Below are 21024 nucleotides of genomic sequence, written 5' to 3' on the forward strand. Positions count from 1 at the left end.
ATAAACCAAAACTCTTTAGCTGAACTAAATTCAGAACATTAATAACTCCTGATAATAGTGTAACAAATCCACAGATAAAGAATTAAGTCATTCACTAAACAAATTACCTTTGGGGAAAAAAAAAAAAGATACAGCCAGTAGCACTGTAGATGTTAGATAAAAGTTCACATAATAATGATGACATTTATAGTGAGTTTTGCTAAAATAAGCTCCCATCAGAAATAAGGTAGCTAAATTGTGAGGCACTTAAGGTTGACAAGAAAAGGAGGAATGCAAGGGGTCTGTTTCATAGAAAACCTGAAGTTGCATATCATATCCTTGTATTAAGCCTTCTATTAAAGTGCTAGAAATGGAGACTTAAAACAAAAGGATTTAAATATAAAATAAGTGATTAAAGAGCTTACTATGCATTAAAATTAAGTGCTTTTGATTCTCATGAATTCAGAGCTTTTCAATAGTTTTCAAAAAATAAAGTCTGGAAATAATCCACATGTGAAATCATCTTCCTTGTGCCATTGATGCTATTTGTAAAGTGCCCAATTATTTTCTAAACAACAAAACCATTTGCCTTATCTTATGTTGTATAGCATGACATAGTCTGTAGTACATATGTAATCCATACTGCAATGACACAGTCAATCTGATGGAAAACAGCACATGCATACTTTTAGTCAGAAGTTTTAATTCCACCTGTCACTCTAAAAAGCCAGGTCTTGGATTACATATCCACCAGTATATAGTGCAACCAACCTCAGATTCTCAAAATGTAATTTAGCTGTTAAAGTCCGATGCTCAAAGATAGACTTATCAAGCTTTTCCTCAGAGCAGCCTGACGCCCAGACAAAAATCACAGATGGAGCTCTAGATCTGAATCACATAAATCCACTAGATGCCAAATCTGAGAAGGATCTGGGTTCTGTCGGATGATGAAGAGGCTGAAGATGTGTGGCAGTATTTGCATTACTGATCACATCTAACTGAGAGGGATATGCTTCATTTACGTTTCCTCCATTGAAACCATTTTGGAACTTGCAGAAAAAAAGACAATATAAACGGTTAGTATGGGAAACAAATTCATTTATAAGTTTTTAAAAATCCTCCTAAAGACACAGATTGGATGAAATAATCTTAAAATACAATTAATAGCTTTAAAACTTCTTTTTTTAAATGATGAATGATGAGAAGTTAATTTGCATTAAAGTAGGGTCTGAATCATCAGTGAAACTTACCCATGTTGAAGTCAGTGGGAGTCCTACTTCTGGCTAAGTAAAGAAACATTGCTATTATCTAAAGCATAATATAGTTTCCATTTGTAGAAAGTACAGTCTGACTGAGCACTCCTAATTTCTACATCCAGCTGTTACATTTTAAAAGCAACCTATTTACATATTTTCATGTCTGCAATGGGATCCAGACTTTACAGCTCTTCCAGGAATGCACGTGCAGTCCTATTAGTAAGCTGAAGTATACTGCATTCAATCCACAGGCTGAGCTGTTGTAGGGTGGGCTTTTTTGACAGTCTTCATATTGACAATGCCAAGTAAGAGCAATGAATGGCTTTCATCAGTCTTGACGTAATTGTTCATAGGATTATTTTAATCATCTGATGTAATGCTTCCTGTCATGCTATGGCAAAGTCACTTTATCTACAAAATACTCCATTCAGTCACGCAAAGAAAATGCAACAAAGTATTTTAAACATTTCCATCATCTCTTCGGGAGTAGCTTATATCGTAAGTACTCATTCATTCAAGGTTGGTCCTTAAAAACATATATTATACATTCATTCATTCATCTATCAAAATATGCTGGGTTTTGGAAACTTTTTTTTCCTTCTACACAAACATTGAAATTTGACTAACTGTGCACAGTTCTTCTAAATTTTTAACAACAAGACTATAGCCATTATGTTTTTAATCAAAGTTGCCATACTTTTAAAGACAGCTATAACAACATAAGCTAGGATTACTTCTGACAGAAGCAGATTATTGCAATATTCTTCATTAACAAGATGAGCACACTCATTAAAATTTCTAAGAAAGTTCTCAGCACAGAATCTAGTACTTAGCAAGGTTTCTCCAGCTTAATAAAGGAATATCGACCTTAAACAAGCAATCAAATTATCTAAGGCCTTTCTGCCCTTCTCCATCACTGAAAGTGTTTTTAGACTACATTGGCTGTGATCTTACCGCAATTACAAGTTAGGCAGAAGGTCAAGGCAGATGACCACAACAGACCCTTCTGGCTTTCTAATCCCCTAGCCTTTTCATGTAGAAATCGATGGGAGTTAGAAGGCTGAGGAAAGGATAGCAATCATGGCTTGCGTAGCAACGTCTGTCCTCTCTCCAGACTCCAACCGCTGATAGGGATGTCAGTGTGCTAAATCCAGCCACACAGACTGCCCTACTTTGGTTTGGCTGTGTGAACGTAGGCTCAGACAGCAGTATCCTATCTGCTTAGTCGCATCCTTACTAAAGTTACCAATTAGCAATAAAAATCAAACCTTAAGTTTATTATCATAAGCAGTGATACATTCTCCCTATTTACAATAAAGAAATGTATATTATTTGCCATCATGGCTTTGGCATAGGTGATATTTTACAAGATTACTTCAAGTGCAGTAGCTATACTTCTGACTTACTACTTCCCACGGGTTCACGTATTTTAAAGTTCTTAACTCCTCTGATACAAGACTAAATACAATCTCTGTAATATAAGCATATATAAATATAGGGTTATCTTTCTCTGGAGCAATGACATTTCTAGGTAAAAAAATGTCTCTACATTATAACATTTCTCAACATAACAACTTGGGTTTACATAGAGCCTTACTTTGCCCTCAGTCTATAAAAACGTTAACTGGCAGATGTGACTAGAGGTCAAATTGAGTACAGTCTGATACGAGAGATGCTGGGTTTTTTCATGTGAACAGTATATAGCAGCATGGGCTACAAAAGTCAATGCTATTTGGTTTAGGAACAAGCAGTCTCTTCCCACCCGCCACTGCACCCAGTTGGCATATATAAGTTTTGGACCCCCGAGGACTTGGAGATAGCTATCAGCTATCTACGACCACTCTTTTACAAAAGCGGTTGGGGGAATAATCCTTCCTTATCTCATCAAGAAGTGTGCTCCTCTTTTAAGCTCATTTGGACAAATGTTTAGCAGTTTTCTTCAGAGGTAAACAGGAGCTAACGTGCACAAGGGTAACATCAGTTCTGCACCAGGCTTCTGCTTATGCAATGCTATCCAGATCCACACAGCATAGGTATACCACAGCAAGAGGGGCTGAATTTGCCTTTGAACAACTTAAATAAGGATAATTCTCCACAAAGCGGCCTTTGTTCATTTTTTTAATGACAAACAAGCTAAACACAGTATTATTATTGCAGCACAGCATTCTAGTAAACATGAAGTAACAGACATATTCATTTATTGCATTCAGAGATGCTGTCTTGGTCATTAAACTTTTTAGAGATAGATGAGAGGAAAAAGTAAGCAAGAAAATAACAAAATGGGGGCGTAACAAAAATTATTAAGGCAGCATAACAACAAAATAATCTACAAAAAAAGAAATGGAATTGCTTATGCAGTGGCTGTTCAAAACTGATGCACCACACCAGTATAGCTTTTGCTAAAAGAACAATTCTATACTATTATAGGGACGAACTTGGATGACCTTGGAACCGCTTTGCAACCCTATTATCAAGCACTATGAAGGACTAATAACACTGACCACAGCCAGGCAACATACAGGCAAGCACTGTGCAAGCTTGCGCACTGCAGTTTGCCAAAGTGACTTCATGCTATTTCAGCCCTTGGGCACTCGGGCAGAAGCTATTCATCTTGCTGAACTGTCCTACATTTTAGCTAAATTTCTGCAATTCTGCAATTATATTTTTTCCACTAGTGAAGCAGTTTTAAAAATGGTAAGTTTTGTACTTGTATCAAGCATACCAAAAAACTGCCTATGTTCTACTTGCATTCCTCACCTGTCTTGTGTAAGTTAAATGCCAATTAATACTTTAATTCTGTAAATGCTTGTGCATAAGCATTTGTAGGATCAGTACTTTAGAACATTAATTCATTGAGGTAAAAAAAAAAAGAAAGAATTGTGGCTCTGTACTTCAGCAGCGTTAACAGAAATAAATGGTACAATTTAAAGTACTTCAACAAAGGTTATTCAGAATCAGGAACTACCTTAGAAATAAAAAAAATCAATTACTAAGTTAATTTTACCTATGAAGAACTGTGCTTAAAACTGTAGTCTGTGCTACAGCCAGGCTCCTCTCTTACGTGGCTTTTATCGTGCATTCTCCTTTGCACAATGGGAAAAAGGTCCAACTTATCTACTGTGAATATAATTTTTTCCTTCTCTTTTGTCTTCAGCAGACAATTTAGACAGCAGCTTGAGGAACAAACTGACTTTCACTTATGGCAATATATAAAAATATTTTTGCAGTATCATTGTGTGTAGAAATGCAATAGTTCATAATATTTCATGCTATTTATGTGATATTACAATCTGAATACTTTAAGCAATCCTAAAATCATTGAAGAATCTGAGTAGCTAGAGAACACTAACACTTTAAAAACAAGATATTTTTCTGGATCCTTACAACATATTTCATGAAAATGAACGTGCCAGACAACATTACTGACGTTATTCCACTCCTCTAAAAAGGTATATAGGCAAGTTCCAAGCTTTTGACCAATCTGCTTTTCCTTTGCTCCTACTGGGAAAACTACTGGTAGGTACAACAGACTAGTTCACTCACTCTTGCTTTAATACTGCCAAAGAGAGCTACCAGGCTGTGGACACGTGTACACAAAAACTTGACCAAATGCAACTCTCTTCAATCTAATGAACAAATAAAGCAAGGACATTCACACACTGCTAACCCATCAGTTCCAAACTCAGTGATTCAATTACGACAAACTCTGCATCCCGATAGCCACTCAAAACATTAAAAACATGATTCAAAATGCAAGCAATGTAGCAATGCTGTTTACCTTACCTTGTCCAACAACGTTTGTTGACTTGCCATCACAGGATCATATTGCATTTGATCCACGCAGCTGGGCTGTGCTTCTTGTGTGCACTGGTACATAGAAACAGCGCCTGCATAGCATGTTTGAGGAGTTAGCATAACTGACTCAGAGTTTATCCCACACTCATGATTTTCAGGGACTTGCTGCAAACAACTGAGAAAATCCTCCAAGTTGGAAGAAGCAGAATAGGTCGATCTGTCAAAACCCGCTACAGGGAAATCCACTTGAGCAAAATTAGAAAGTTGTGGCATCATCGCTGTGGGTTGCCTGTAAGGCATAAACTCTTGCCTACATGCATAAGGGGAAGCGTTTACTTCTGATTTGTAAGAGAACTCGGATGTAGTGGCATGCATGCCAGGGAATACATATTGCTGGGGCTGCTGCTGTGAGCAGCTAAGAGGCATGCTGGTGTCAGAGTTCCAATTTGTGAACATCCCATTGACTTGCATATGTTTCATCTTTTGACAGAGCTGCTGCTGCTGCTGCTGCTGCTCCACGAGCTGTTTCTGGTGCTGATGAAGTTGATGTGGATCTAACTCTTGCTGTACCAGGCAACCTTCATTCTGGACCACGGGCTGCTGCTGGTTACAGCCTGAATATAAAAAGTCAGACTTATTTAAGGAATCCTGAACATAAGTCAGGATTTCATCAGTTATGTCGATGTCCCCAATATCATCCACACCAGATAACTCAGTTTTAAAAAACTCCTCATCCTGCTGAATACACTTTAGATCTTCAAAGTCAATACCCAGATTTTTCATGATGCTGTACAAATCACTGGTTTTGTTGTCTTGAAAGAGTGCTGCACTGTCTTCAGGAAGTGGAACAGTACTGTCCTGGGAACACTCCATTAGCTCCCGTTTGAGAACGTTGTGATTTCCAGCAGGCAGGAGATTATCTGTCCAGCCGCTGCTAACAACACCGCCCAGTTCATCCCTGCCGTCTGCAAAGAAGTTCCGCTCAAAGGAAAGTTTATGTGATGCTGGAGGGCAGAGATACACAGACTCGTCTTGCCTTAACATGGCACCTAGGAGGGAGTTTGGATCCACGGAATCATTGTGTAGCGTTGCTTTGGCTCCTTTTGCTGTCGTGCTTTTATTCTTCAGCTGAGAGGGATCCATAAGGCTCGACATAGGGAAAGATACCTCATATAACACAGCCTCACCAGTAGCAAACATGAAGGGCAACTTCATGTTACGCTTCCGTAGATGTTCTGCCCCTTCTTCATCTCTGAAAATAAATCAGATATATAGCATAGTACTGCAGTACTAAACAGTTACTGTAGTCTTTTTGTCCCCTGGAATTAATATTAAAAAAAATGAACTATTCTATTTGTAGGCATTTTTTAAATTCCTAGCTATTCCAGCTCAACTTGGCTGAGTTAAACCAAGAGGCAGATTATGAAATAAGGAGCTTATGACTGTAATACCACCTTTACATATTACATTTGTAATTAAATCTAGATAGCATACTCCATTTTCTGTGCATTATGAGCTGAAATGAAAATAAGTGGGCTTTGTTCCATGCATTACGTTTTTCTTGGCAAGACAAGTAAATGAATACTTCAATACTGAAGTATCTCTTTCTCCATTTTACAGACTCCTTAGCAAAAATTATTTAACCTGTATAATAATGCTGAATTCCATATTATGCAGAATTTAGTTCAACACCATAAAGGACTTAATTTCTTTATGTTATCTCTTGTTTCTTCTACACAACTGCAGTTGGATTTCTTAATTTTTGCTAACGGGGATACTGAATTAAAAATATGTTGGATGGAATAACTTGGCACTTGTACTGCTGCTCTTATTCTTTATACGAAATCAAAATGTCTAAAGTCTTACACATAAAGGACTATGCCACATAAGTACTGAAATATCAGAATTCTTTTCAATGTTTGTTAGCAAATTGAAAGAGGTTTTCTTTTTGGAGTTCAGGATTTAAAGGGGATTTATTTAAAAATAAAGAATTCCTTTCCAAATATAAACAAACTCAAAAGTTTTCAGTTTTTTAAGTATACTGCTTTATGTGATGACGACTTACGTAAGAGGTCTTTGCGTGGCAATGATGTAATCCGGTCTTCCATTTTTGTAGACCAGACGTGCATTTGCCTGTACCCAGGCCCATCGATTTTCTTTGGTTAGAAGCCTAAATACAGTCATTCCACTCTCACCCGTCTTCATCACTAGAGTTAAAGAGTAAGCATACCATTTACTGTCCAGTGAACAAAACTAGGAAAATCTGGCATGTCATGAAATTAATCCCATTTGTAGAGCAATTTTACAAATCTCATGTCCTCAATCACCCATTTCTTTGTGGCACTAATGTATTCCTAGTGAAACAGGATGATCGATCACTTTAAGATGTCTACTTTAATTTACTGGTAAAATAAAAGCCAAAACTGCAAGCAATTGTAAGATATCCACTACAGATTTGCAACATCCTATATGGAGCTTCATCCATTATTTCTGCAATAACAGAAATTAATAAATACTAGAACATGTAAATGACAAAAGCCTAAGTCTCTTTTACATCCAAAAAGTGATTATTACTTAAGAAATTAGAAAACACATTAGCTCTGAATGCAATTCTTTCACATTTTGACTGGTTAACGCAGAGGTACTTCAAAATCCATTATTTTTCACTCCCACTATTACTTCACTAGCAATGCTTGATAAACATACTACATTTTTGTTGTACTTTGCTGGAAACTGCATTTCTAGATGGAAAAATTAAATAAAAAAAATTAGGAAAGTTTAAGAATCCTAATGAAAAGTAAGCTTTGCTACAAGACTTTATCTTAGCATCAGAAATGGAGCAAAACCAGTTTTAAGACAAAGTTTCAAACCAAAATTTCAAACCAAAGTTTCACCCCATTCTATTCTGGAAATACTTTTGTTCTTATTCCTTACCAAACAAAACTACTGATAGGCAACAGTGACTGAGCTATACCTGAAACAGAAAACCTGCTTAATATAGGTTGAGAACTAACCTACTGAGGGGGGTTATTTAATTGTATATAAGGGGACAAAAGAAAAAAAAGTTTTTCAAGAGAAGTCAGTAGAAAAGAAGCAGCACCAAAATATCCTGAAGATGTTTCTGTAACTTCCAAAGACAAATATGTTACAGCTAACAAAAAAGCAAAGAAGTCCACTAAATAGTTACATATCAGATAGCTGATACTTATTTCCTTAGCTTAAAACACTATACTTCTCTCCTTAAGTTGTTACTTAAACCAAATCAAGTTGCCAAGAATCAAAACCAGAAACGTATAGGACACTAGCATGCTAAATCAGAGATTAATTTCTGTTAAAAATCTTACACTGATATCAAAAGAAAATGCTTTATTTAACTTCCTAACACATAAGCTATCTTTGAAATAGTCCCTTTGCCCAAAGGAAGTTGTTGAAATAGCAGAAGTTGGGTTGAGCAGAGAAGGAAGCGAGAAGAGCAAGGTGTGACAGAAACTGGAACATATAACCTAAAAGGGTCTAGACAGGAATATTAAATATTTCTTCATTCAGTTTAAGTTTTTATAGGGAGGGAAAGATCACATGAAATCAATAGTGTTCTTTTTGTTAACGACCACTTTTTTTTTTCTTTTTTTAAGAGTAATTTATAGTATTTTTTTAGTATGAATAAAATCCATGCTTTGATTTTTCAGCTTTTCTTAGGGAATGAAGCTTACTTCGGACATGATTTTCAGCACAATAAAGCATATCAGCTGCATGAACAAACTGGTATCCTGTTCCTCTCATACACAGCTCTGCTTCAGTGTATCCCAGGACAATCTTTCCTCTGGAAGGTAAAAACAAAAAATTGCAACACTGCTGATGAACCAACTCACAGAACGAATGCCAAGCAAGTTAATTATGGCTAGAACATTTCAGACGCAAGTGCTGACTACATTTTGTTGCAATATCAATTGTATGTGGAAGCGTGACAATTCTAATAAAAAATACAGTTAACAAATCATAAAATTTTTACTAGTCCCCCAAGTTGCCTTCAGTGACTAGGAACGGGTTCACAACATTGTTAGATCATTAAAAAAAAGAGTATGTCTACAGTTCAGCTGGACTCTTAATTCCATACTTTCGAACATATTCACTTAGAGCAGGCAGCTCCCATTTGTTGCAATGAAAGACACTGTTTGCTTATCTCTGTTTCATAGCATTTACCTATAGGTGCTTGCATGTAGAATTAAGTAGGGTCTTAACTTTAGGTATCTAAAACTAGTTTAGTATTTTTAGTAGCTTAAAATTCAAAACAAGGCGTATCTCAGAATTACATCCCCTTTGCTATTGAGTGGTTTGGGACCCCTGCGTTTGCATTTAAGCTTTCTAAGATATGCCTCAGAGGAGTACCGGCAATAGAGTAATGTTTGACCCTGGTACCTAAGATTAGAGTACTTTACTAGAGGTCAGGGCGATGAAGAACTTAACAGCATTTGTGTGAGTGCTACGAGATACATGACAGAATGAAATAGTCAAAAAGAGACTGAAACAGCATTTGGAACAAAGAAATGGAGATCCAAAGATGGGGGGGGTGGAAAGGAAAAAGTAAGGATGGGGAACAATACATGCAAAAGTGTAAAATGTGACAAAAATTGAAGGTTTCAAGTGAAGCATAATGAAAAAGATCAAACACAGGAAAGAAAAGCCTGTATTAACATTTTGTCAACTTTTAATCGTATCAGTTTAAAGAACCCAAGAAAAACATTTTGGTTTATCAGTAGACAGAGTAGAGAGTAATTTGACTCTACATTATCCTATAAGTAGGCAGGGAAATCCATATGAGAGATTTCACTGAAAATGAGTCTGAAAGCTGAAAGCATTATCAGCCAAAATAAGGAGGGAGGGGAGAAGGAAGGAAGGAAGGAGGCCAGAGGCTTTTCTTTTGATAAAGAAGCATCTTAATTGGCTTCTTGACATGTTGATGCATAGTTACATTATGTTGATCTAGTAATGCAACAGTGTTTCCAGTTTTTATATAGGGAAAAGAATGGTTTGGAAATGGGTAAAAGTCATAGTATCAAAAAGGACTTCATTTGTTTATATTGAAGTAAATAACATTTCCATTGCATTTTACATGTTTGAACTGAAGGAGAAAATATGCATGTAGAACAAAATGAAACACTTGTTCTATCAGTTCTAAAACCAAATTTCAACCAGATTTAAACATTAAACTTTTCTTCTTCCCTAATTCATTAGTATTCTGTCTTTTGAGGTTTTTATTTTGGTTGTTGCGGGGTTTCAGAGTTTTGGTTTTTTAATGACTGAAAGTCAGAAAGCAATATGCCTTTTCAAGGAAGTACACTATGACAATCCCATTTCTCTTTACTTACTAGCAGGGCTGAAGAGAAAAATCCTAACAGTTCCTAAACAGTCATCAGTATTGACTGAAACAGTAGCCAGCTTTATATTTCAAATACATACTTGAAACCTATCTCATCAGCAAATTATTAGAGCATTATGCAGAATAATTTACACCTACTTTGCATCACAGCCAGTAGGTGTGAAATCCAGTTTGTGTTTAGTTCTGAAGATGAAGTTTTTGGTTCGTATTTCAAGGATAGATGGTGGCTGCAGGGGAGTAGCTACTGCAAACAGAGCGAGCTGAGGAGACAAAGTAGCACCATCCTTCCCTTTCTTGTTTTGTCCATGGAGGAACTTTAATCGTCCTTGAAAATTCATAGCCTTAGGATGAGGAAAAAAGTAATTGTATATGTTGGAGATATTTAAGAGTGAGATATTTCTGTTATGATGTAAAACATTTATTTATTTTTTTCAAGACCCATCAGATTCAAGCTTTGTAGCATGGCATACACAAAAGTTAGCTAACAAGTACTGTATACTGTTGTTAAACCCCTGAGCATGTCACTTTGAGATCTACTAATAAACTTACTGGAAAAAGAACTAATGGGAAGGTGGTTTTGTAAAAAAACCCTAAACATGTCATAGCAAATGCCAACTGAATCTTCTAATATTCTAATGAACATGGCACTATACATAAATACAATTAACTTAACATTACTTCTCTTGCATTTCTGTCAGTCATTAGTAGAAAGTATGCAAATGTGTACCATTGCAAAGACCCATATAAACAATTCGATTTGTACGAAGTCACTTAGAGGGTGATAAACCCATATTTCTTTTAAAATCCACAGCACTGACAAACAAAAAAATTGTACTAAAAAGAGCAAGCACAGTTTTCCCAAGTAAGGGAAAACTATGGTTCTGTTAGTTATTATGACTTATTGCATCTCAAGATACCCAACAGAAAATAATTTTGTAATCCTTTTTTATCCACAAATCACACTGTACTTTACAAAAGCAGATGCTTATTCGTATTTCACTGAGGAAACTGAGCCATGAGGAAATGAGAGAACTTGCACCTGGTTGTAACAACATGTTAAAGGGGACACATTTAGTGTCACTAACTGAAACATACTGGTTCAAGCAGCTCAGACATCTATGGAGACTTAACAAGTAACATAAGTTGTTGTACATATTGTAAGGATAATGCAGATTTCCAACTTGCAAGCATACACGGAAGTTTTTACATAACTCCATACTCACCAGGAACCCAGATGAATTATCCAGGAGGCATCGTAACCTGCAGATGAAATTCCTTTCCATAAAGGAAGAATTCTCTGGAGGAAGTTGGTCTGGGTTATAATAGGTTGCTGGCTGTGAAAAGCCATTATCTCCTACAGGAAAGGATTATTTATAAGGATTATTTTTAGAAGAACACCTAGTGAAGGCTATCTATAACAAATCATCTTCCGTCTTACAAACAAAGCGTTAGGTCATGACCTGAGCAAGAACAATGTAAACTGGAAACATCCTCAGAACCTATACTGATTATAACACTAGGTTAAGTATCAGTTCTTCTGATGGGATTATGTTTTACAGGCTATGGTATTTGGAAACTGCATGCAATTTATTTATTTATTTTTTAAGTGGTGTTTTTTGGTGTTTTGTTTTGGGTTGTTTGGTTGGTTTTGTAATTTATTCATTATGTTTGTCAACAATCTAGATTCTGAATCAGTTGCAGAAAGCAGGGTTCTCAGCAGGGAGCACACCCACATTTCTGCAACGGCAGAATCTGCAAAAGGCACAGTAACTATTGGAACTGAGTATTCAAAAGCTCAGTAGATGGTATCAAACTGTGAAACTGTTACTTTCCAGAAAGCTAGGTGAAAGCTGTAGCAATAAATAAAAAGAAGCATCTTTAGGGTACTACCACAATAACTCAATGTGAGTACTTTCTCGAATGGATGCAAAAACCCCCTACTAAATAGTGAAAATATTTCTGGGCTGTGCTGATCAAGAAAACACCATGTTTACCTCTCCAGAGGAACCTGGAGCACTTGTGTTTTGTGGGGTTGGTTTGTTTGTTTAAAAAAAAAAAAAAAAGACAAAAAAAGACTCAAAAACATGATTGACAACTAGGATAATAACACGATATTCTTCTGCCACTTCAGGACAAGCATTTGCTGCTAAGTGGTATTTAGAAAACACACTTAAACATTTGGAATACAAAGTAAAAACAGAAGGTAAATCAATAAACTTCTGATAGAATACATATGTTCTGCATGAGGCTACACATACAGAGATACCAGAGCTTGTCTACTCACAGCAAATTCAGCAAAGTGATCTTGTTTGTAATACATATAAAAAACCACAAGCTGGTCATTCCCTAGGAATTCATACACGCAGAAAATTAAGAAAAAACAGTGTAAAATGCTATTTTATAGTGCTAAATACTCTGTAATTTAAAAAATAGTCCATATACTCTGAGAGACGTGATTGCTATGTATGGACAAAAGAAGAATACAGATTTTAAGAAAGAACCCATATTGACCTTCCAGACTTGGAGATGAAGTCAGGGAGAGCATGTCACTTAACCACACACCACATTATGTTCTCTGGAACCTAATTTTGTCTCTCAGCCAGACGGAAAAACTTAGGTAGGCTAGGTGGTTTGTACAATGGCGAATCAAACCCAAAGGAAAACAAATCATGACCAAAAGCCAGTTCCATTTAATCTCCTATTAATTCAAGTGACTGAACTGGAGTCAAATGAGATTGCTGATGGCTTACCATCAGCAAGAGGCCTTGCAACCTAAGGCCATATAAATTCAACAAGAATGCTGAGTTATCCAGCTTTTCAGATAAAATCAGGAGATATCTTTTTTTTTTCCTGAAAAGAACTGCTATGCAAGGTCAATTTTTGCTGAACAAACTTCAAGCTATGGAGAAAAAGGACCCTAACTGATAGTGTGTATGAAAAGGGATAATCTGAAATTGTAGCCATCTGCAGAACTGTGTATTGGCCAAAGCCACCATTATGAGCTGATCGCAGAGGTACAGAAACTCAGATACTTGTTGTCCAAGATAGTTACCACCTAACTTTGATATTAGAAAATAACAAATTCCCACACTTGTCATATGGATGGTTCTCAACACACAAAAGCAAACTTACTTCCTTACTTCCTACAGCTGCAGATTTTTTTTTTTTTAATTGCCTAATTGCTGGTGAGAATTTTCAACCCTTCTGAGGTAGTGCTTCTTCAAGAGGTGTTGAAACAGCTTAGATGCTCTCTGAAGAAGCAATGATTATGAAGAAAGGGCATCAAAGAAACAGCTTGCAAATCCCAACTCATCTTTCAAAAATGCCAACTCTGACATCCTTGAGAATCCCTGCATATACATTACTTGAGGTCTCCTCAAAATGGTTAATACACCACATGTCAACATTTGCGTTTCACAAGTATCAGCACCAAGGAAGCCACTAAAACACTTTTTTTTTTCCTCCAACCAATCCCAATATTTGTATTCCCTTTCTATTGCCACAACTTTATTCCTGCAAGACCAGCTACTACTGAGAAAGGTGCCAGCTAGTGAGGCTAAAAGAAAATTGGTATCAACAGTTGGCTACTGGCAGAAGAAGAGCTCACTGGAAGAGCTGCTGGCTAGGCAGGAGCATACTGAGAACACTGAGTTTAGGGTGCCTTAAGGGCCCTGTGTGTGTTTGTTCAGTCGATTCTTTCATGGAGATTAATGAGACTATGGGCAACTTCTTGGAGGGGATGTAGGGAAAGACTTTAATCATCAGTAGCAGGCTCCTTGAAGGGCTCTGATTAAGTCGTCCAACTCAGATAAATCTTCTGGCTGAGGAGCGCCTACTGAGTGTAGGTCTAGTATCCAGTAAGCAGTGCAAGGCTTTCTGCTGGCATCCTTGGCACTGGTAGGCATGCCCTTCAGCACTTCTGCCACAGGAGCAACTCAGTGTTATTCTTTTGGTAAATACAGAGCTGGAATTTGAATGCAGGTATCTTATCTGGGTTCTCTCAAGTGTCTGTCAACTTCCCTAGTAAAACCAGCAGTACCCAAGAGTGAACAGGGCTTTGGTGGAAGAAGCAACACAGTCTGTAGCTCGCGAGAGGAGGGGAACAGAACTCAAAACAGGAGGGAATGGGCTTCAGGCCCAAGCCTTCTACATTTGTGAAGGGAATGCTGCTGCACTTTCCCAGGCAGACAGGAGGCAGAGAGGTTTTAGTGCCAGGATCTTTGGGAAGTGACTCACTGTAAGAAGGCAAAGAGTCTTACAGAGCATCTGCAATCCCTGGAGCAAAACTACCACTTAACATTATAGGGGTTAGAACCCATATCCCTCATGAAGCTCACACTGGATCTCATCAACACCATGGAGCAATGTGCAGAACATGCTGTGCATTAAGTCCTTCTCTTTGTCTTTAAGCTCATGACCACACATGGTTGCGTAGCAAGCGAACTTTAAAAGATAATCCAGACTTATGGCCTTGAAGCAGATATTTGGGACTGAAAAATCAGAATTTTGCAAACTTCCCTGGGAACATGACAGGACTAGGAGGTGCATCTGGGAAGCACTGCAACAGCTGAGGAAACCAGTGGTCTAGGGGAACACCGGAGTATTGAGTGAGAAACAACCAGTTCAGGCTAACTGAAACAGAAGTAGTTCCCAGACTCAGGCTGGAATCTGTGCTTAAGCCTGAGCACAATTATAATATGTCTATAAATATCTACATAATGCTAGCTGGATGCATTAAAAAGGAAATGGATTATATTAGCAAAAATGGAGGGGATCCTTATGATCATAGCACTATCCTTTGTTATAAATCTGAATTCAGTTTAAAAAGCCTCAACGTCCAAACATTTTATGCTACTTGAGGCCCAAAAATAATTAGCAGCTTTTAGTAAGCTAGGAACACAAGGTACAAAACAAACAATTATTTGTAATCCTGCTCAGCACTTCCCATCATTCAGTCAAATCTGATGCCAAGTCAACCTGGCATTGTACTTTTCAAACACTACCTTTTGTAAATTCATAGGTACTTGCTTAAGTGCTACAGAACACCATTTCACTCTAAAGCAAACAGTAAGCCACCAGATAAAAAATTGGTTTCTGAGTGCCAGCAGCTGTTTGCTATACCAAATTATAATATTAACTAGTTGTGTAGCATGTTTTCAACTGGACAGTGTAGATTGATCCATAGATGACATAGCAATATTGAGCACTAAATGAAAAATTGAAATATACTCAGCTATCAGCCAAACGTAAATAATATTTGCTGGTTTTTATTTCTCTATCAAATCATGTCATTTCTATACTCTAAAATATTAAATATGAAACTGTTAGAGTTTTAAATCAAGTTGCTTTATGAATGGTAGATTTATTAAAAAATAACATGGACTTTTTCTGGTTTAAAAAAAAAAAATCTATAATCAAGTAATTTATAGTAACAGAGAGCTTTACCTACATATTTAAACAACTGTTGTGCGAAATGGAGCATTACAGTTGTCTCAACAGTTTTGTCATCATTATGAGGCAGGCATACCCTTCCCATATTAGACATAACTATCTGTATCTACACATCTCTTTCCAATATATAAGCAATGTGTTTCTCCTTAGCTGTTTCTCAATATAGCAGGTTATTTAAGCATCGGTCAATAACGTGACAATCTGATGCTCTAACAAGCATACTGTTTGGTCTTAAAGACTCATCTATTTCATCTTTTATTCCTCTTACCCTTTTATTCCCAAGAGAAGTACTGGTCTATGTGGCAGCCTGCATATAACAGTGATAGATGTGGAAGAGTAAAACTCTTCCATGACCAGGAATGCACTATTCCATATACTAACACTGTAACTAACACATTCTTAGTCATGGAATGGATCTACCAGCCTGAAGAGCTTAAAGAAGCTGTTGTACTCAATTGTCTGCTGGTCTTCCTAAGCTAATAAATTTGGTGTTGTGATCTGTAACCAGGAGAAGCAGACGTAAAAAGAGAGATGATTACTTCAGAGAAATCACTTTCTCATTCAAACAGTCATTAAAAGACGAGCCGTATAATTGAGGGTGAACCCAGAAAAGTCAAACTTCCTTGTTTCTTATGTCACCAACAGAAACTGTCCACTTCTGAGTACCCTGTTTGTAACACAAACACACAGGATTACCTGCTTTGCTATTTACCACAGGACTACTGATCAGATGTGTGAGACATTCAGTTATTTATGCTCCAAATTAAAGTCTTCCAAATTAAAGCATAATTAGTATTTTAATGGTGCTGTGCTATGAATAGCAATGTTTATTTAAAGTGCAAAAAACCAGTAATTCCCACTGTTGGCTAAACATATCCATAAAATTCAAGTAAGTTTAAAAGATGTTATTCCTTCCTTTGTTCATATAAAAGAATCTAAACTCTTTTACATACACAAATAAAAAAACCCCTCATCTAATCAGACAGGCAAACACATAAGTTGGCTGCATTCTCACCTTGTACACTTGGTCCAGAATCTGCAGACTGGGCAGGATTTAATGCCCAATGTAGCTGTCGTTGAAACTCAGGTCTGTCTTCTGTGTGAATCAATTCAAATACACTCTGGTGTATAATATCAGACTATGTACAAAAAGGAAAAAGGCAGGAAAGAAAGAGAATAAGAAACTTATATGACAACATGATCTAAGTTGTCTGGTTGACAAGACTGCTATGGATGTAGCCAAATCCATTTTGCTCGGGGATAAAAATATACATTTGCATGCATGTGGCAAAGCTTCGTGAAACAATTTTTAGCAGCACAGAGAAGAATTCAGTCACATCCGTGACTGCAAACATAAGAAATAATTAAAAAAAAATATTACCTTAGGAAAAAATAACATTATGTCAAGTATTTCTTTATGTGCTTTATCTAAGCAAGCCTGAAACTGTTATGCTTAGGTTTTGTTTAAATCATTTAATTTTACTTACTGGTAAATAAAGTACTTGCCAACTGGTACTTGGACCTGACCCATTCCAGGTGCTACAGGAACACAAAAGAAGCCAAAGACCCTGAACCAAACAACTTCCAAAACTAAGCCAAGTAGATTATGAACATTGGTTTTGTTTGCCTGAAAGCTTTGTCACTCCTTAAGGATGCATTGAAATCTGTAATTATTAAGCTCTCATATCACCACCAATTGCGTGGTTAGGAATGTGATCTAAATGGCAAAGCTACAACAGCCAGAATCAGTGGTTGAAAGAAGGAAAGGGGAAAAAAAGCACCCAAAATACTCAAGAAAAGTCTCAGTCAACTGAGAGGAGTTAAATTGCCTGTTTTCTGCATGGATCGAAAACCCAACCATTATATAAACAGAAAATATCTAAAATAAAATATAGATCTAAAGAAATTAAGATGAGCTGGCAAAAGCAGAAGCCTAGCTCAAATTTTGCTTTGATGAATTTCATAACAGAATCAGTATTTTCCAGAATAAATTGCCAGAAATGCTAGCTTTTGTAACTTTAAGACTTCACTTCTGTACCATGCACTTGATTTATTGGCATTACTATACAAATTTTATGCCCAGTTTGTTTTCCAAGCTTTTTTCTTCATTCCCCAAGACCAAAAGAATCTGTAACCCCAGGAATAATAATGTTTTGTTTGAAATATTTTCTTTTACACAAACATTCCCCAATCTCTTATCAGTTAGCTAAAATTGCAGACCAAGCAGAGTTTCTCCCTATTTTTAAGACAGCAACGGAATCTATCATCATCCAGTACCAAAAGTTATAAATTAGTAACTATGACTAAGCTTCTATCATCTCAACATAAACTAATACCAGGAGTTCTCTAAGGAAGGCAACATGTGTCCACTAGGCCTTGCTCTTTACTACTTTGGTACCTGGCTTGCAAGCCCAAGGAAGGTAGCCATACGTGATCCGCACTATAAATTGTAAATAACAAATGCTTGTTTTGAAATAAAGTAAATATGAATGAGAGAACACTAAAATTCTAAAAATACTAAAATCACTCAGCTGATACTTAAAACGTCAAGGCATATGGAGTGAATTTTGTATGAAAGGTTTCTATTAAAATAATTACCTTCCCATTGAATTATGTCTCACTCAGCATCATAAACTGGGTAACACCACAGTATAAATTTCAAACAGTTGTTCCAGTAAAGACTAATTAAGTGTGAAAATTTCCTATCTTGCCTAACTCAACTTTGGAAATTATATTCCTGTTGTGATTGGCCTGAGGTCCTATTTCAGCTATGTAAGCTGATAGAAAAGTAATATGGTTTCCAAGTAATCCAATCCAAAGTATCTGAGATTTTTATTACACAAACTATCAGACCCTAAATATGAACACTGATGCCCTCTGAAATTAAGCAAAACCTCTGAAAAAAGATAGAGGAAAAAATAAACTTACTTGTTGGAACCCCAAGTAGTCTTGGATAGTAGAAGAGACGTAAAAAACCAGAGCATCGGCCGTAACAACTAATACAAAACCATTTAATGCCTGGGGAGGAAACACACCAATCTGTCAGCTTCAGAGACAAAATTCCAGATAATTATTGTGGCTGTAAGTCGACCTATACCCTAGTCTCCCAATAAAATGTGAAGCATGCAAAAACATATCATTATCTAACAGCAAAAACAAAAGGATTCTTCATTGCATCTCTCTACAGTATATGTGGCACAATGAAGAAAACCGCATCTAATGAGAAAAAAAAAAAATGTTCTTTTGGAAAATTCAGGGGAGAAGCCAAACCCTGTTGATGACTTTTAATTACTCTTGATTGTAGGATATGCAGGACAGCAGTATGAACAACTATAAGTTTATCTAATACCAACCATAGTTCACAATGCTCGCGTGGCTCAAGCCTTCGGTACACCTAGCTGCCCACAGCACGAACGGGAGCCATGTCACAAACCCATTCCCAAAATCTGTTCTTTTCATAGGCCCGTCTGCACTAAGAGGACAGGAAATCAAGCGATCAAGCTCCCCTATATAGTCCAAGAAAACATTTTATAGCTTACTTAAAATAGAAAACCTCTGCACAAGCGGACTGCTGCAAGTAAACAATGTTTTTGAAGAGATTTCCCCCTTCATGAAGCAGCAGACTAAGCGGCTCCTTACTCAAAGTCACGCAAAGGGCATTTATCTGAACTCCCAATCAATACAGTTCATGGCAATTGTTGTGATAGCAAACAGTACATTTGTGACTTGGCAGCTCATCTGAAAGGTGCTGATTTACTTCTATGGATTTCAGTCAAGATTTAACAAAAGGCTGTCTTGAGGGACTGGATTAAGTATATTGTGCCACTTAATTTCCTCAGCCGCATTCCAAGTCAAATTTGGCCAGCACACTCAAAACACATTTTTTAAAACTCTTTATTATGCAAAATTATTGTAACATAGAAAATGTAAAGTGAAGGATATCCTATATCTTACTGTAACAACATAATAATATATTTTTATTATAAACCAACATCATTCTTCCACAAACATTAACTCCCATAGCCCCACACTATGGTAACCACCATAGTTGCTTTTCCATATTTCGCACAGATATGGTTTTATTATTTCTTGTTCTTTTACTAATACGGTCTAGTTAAGTCAAGTTAAATATCTGATTAAATGACTGGTCTTTAAATGCTGTGAACCACTTCCATTTAATGTGTAGACATTTCTTAATCTATTCTCATAAACAGTTGTGAGCTCTATAAAAACTCCTTATATAAGTTTAGTGAACTTTACCTGAATACAGTATGAGCTAAAAAAATTTAATAATAATCTGATATTAAATAGCATAGCCAATCCAAGATATCTTGAGTAGTTACATAGAATCCTTAGTTTTGATGAAGTTCACAGTAATTCCAAGGGAGCAGAATGCCACAATGGCAGGTGCTTGTGTCCTCTGTTGACCTATTCTGCAGGGCATTTCACCTCAAGTGGTTGATATAAAAAGTCTGCAAGCTGCACAGTATCTAATTCTGGCCCACATGTTAAAATTGGTTATTCTGCTCTGTTTCATACAAAGCTATGTACAGCTCCTGTACCTGGAATTCAATCACATTTTACAGTGGCTCTGGTACTCAGTTCATCTTGAAACAGGATTTTACTGCAGAAACCAGATGCCTTCTGTAAGCCAAAAATTCTGTAAAATGCAAGCTGTTTGCCCAAAAATCTAATGCAACAAATTACTGGAAGTTCCTTAAAACACACAGGTATCCAGGATATACCAATAAATGGGAGATCGGTTCTGATGGAGATTTTGGCAAAATGCAATCCTAAAAATAATTATCTTTAAAGGTATAATGAAATTTCTCAGTGAGTTTATTATTTTGGAGCATTGGAGATAATACTTGTGCTTCTACAAAAATACTTTCAATATTCCTAATACAAAGGCAATTACAAAACTGTTCATCACTGGTGAGAATTAAGATGTTTCAAAATTTCTTAGAGGTCATCATTTGACTTGCACTTCGTATCATAAACTTGCTTAGACTGTAATAGATTAAGTATCTAAAATAAGAATTTGAAATAATTTAAATAATTTTAAAGGAGATATAGCTTAATTTTAAGGAAGGCACATCTATGTATTTGATCTCTACTTCCACAATATATTGAATTGTAAGACAGTTTTTATGTTTGAAATTAAAG

The 21024-nt window shown here is 36.5% G+C and overlaps 1 protein-coding gene across 1 annotated transcript in view; it reads right to left on the reverse strand.

The window, feature by feature from the left end:
* Positions 1-829: 829 nt before the first annotated feature.
* AHR (aryl hydrocarbon receptor) overlaps positions 830-21024 on the reverse strand; it is a 66037-nt gene continuing 45842 nt past the window's right edge. Inside the window, exons 4-11 of the mRNA XM_050890844.1 lie at positions 18787-18876; positions 16874-16997; positions 11631-11761; positions 10546-10748; positions 8741-8850; positions 7096-7237; positions 5019-6282; positions 830-1028 (exon numbers count right to left, since the gene is read on the reverse strand). Of these exons, the coding sequence (XP_050746801.1) occupies positions 873-1028; positions 5019-6282; positions 7096-7237; positions 8741-8850; positions 10546-10748; positions 11631-11761; positions 16874-16997; positions 18787-18876 (2220 nt within the window). The 3' untranslated portion in view covers positions 830-872. The remainder of the gene's footprint in view (positions 1029-5018; positions 6283-7095; positions 7238-8740; positions 8851-10545; positions 10749-11630; positions 11762-16873; positions 16998-18786; positions 18877-21024) is intronic.

Source organism: Gymnogyps californianus, chromosome 2 (assembly GCF_018139145.2).
Source record: "Gymnogyps californianus isolate 813 chromosome 2, ASM1813914v2, whole genome shotgun sequence".
Taxonomy (NCBI): domain Eukaryota; kingdom Metazoa; phylum Chordata; class Aves; order Accipitriformes; family Cathartidae; genus Gymnogyps; species Gymnogyps californianus.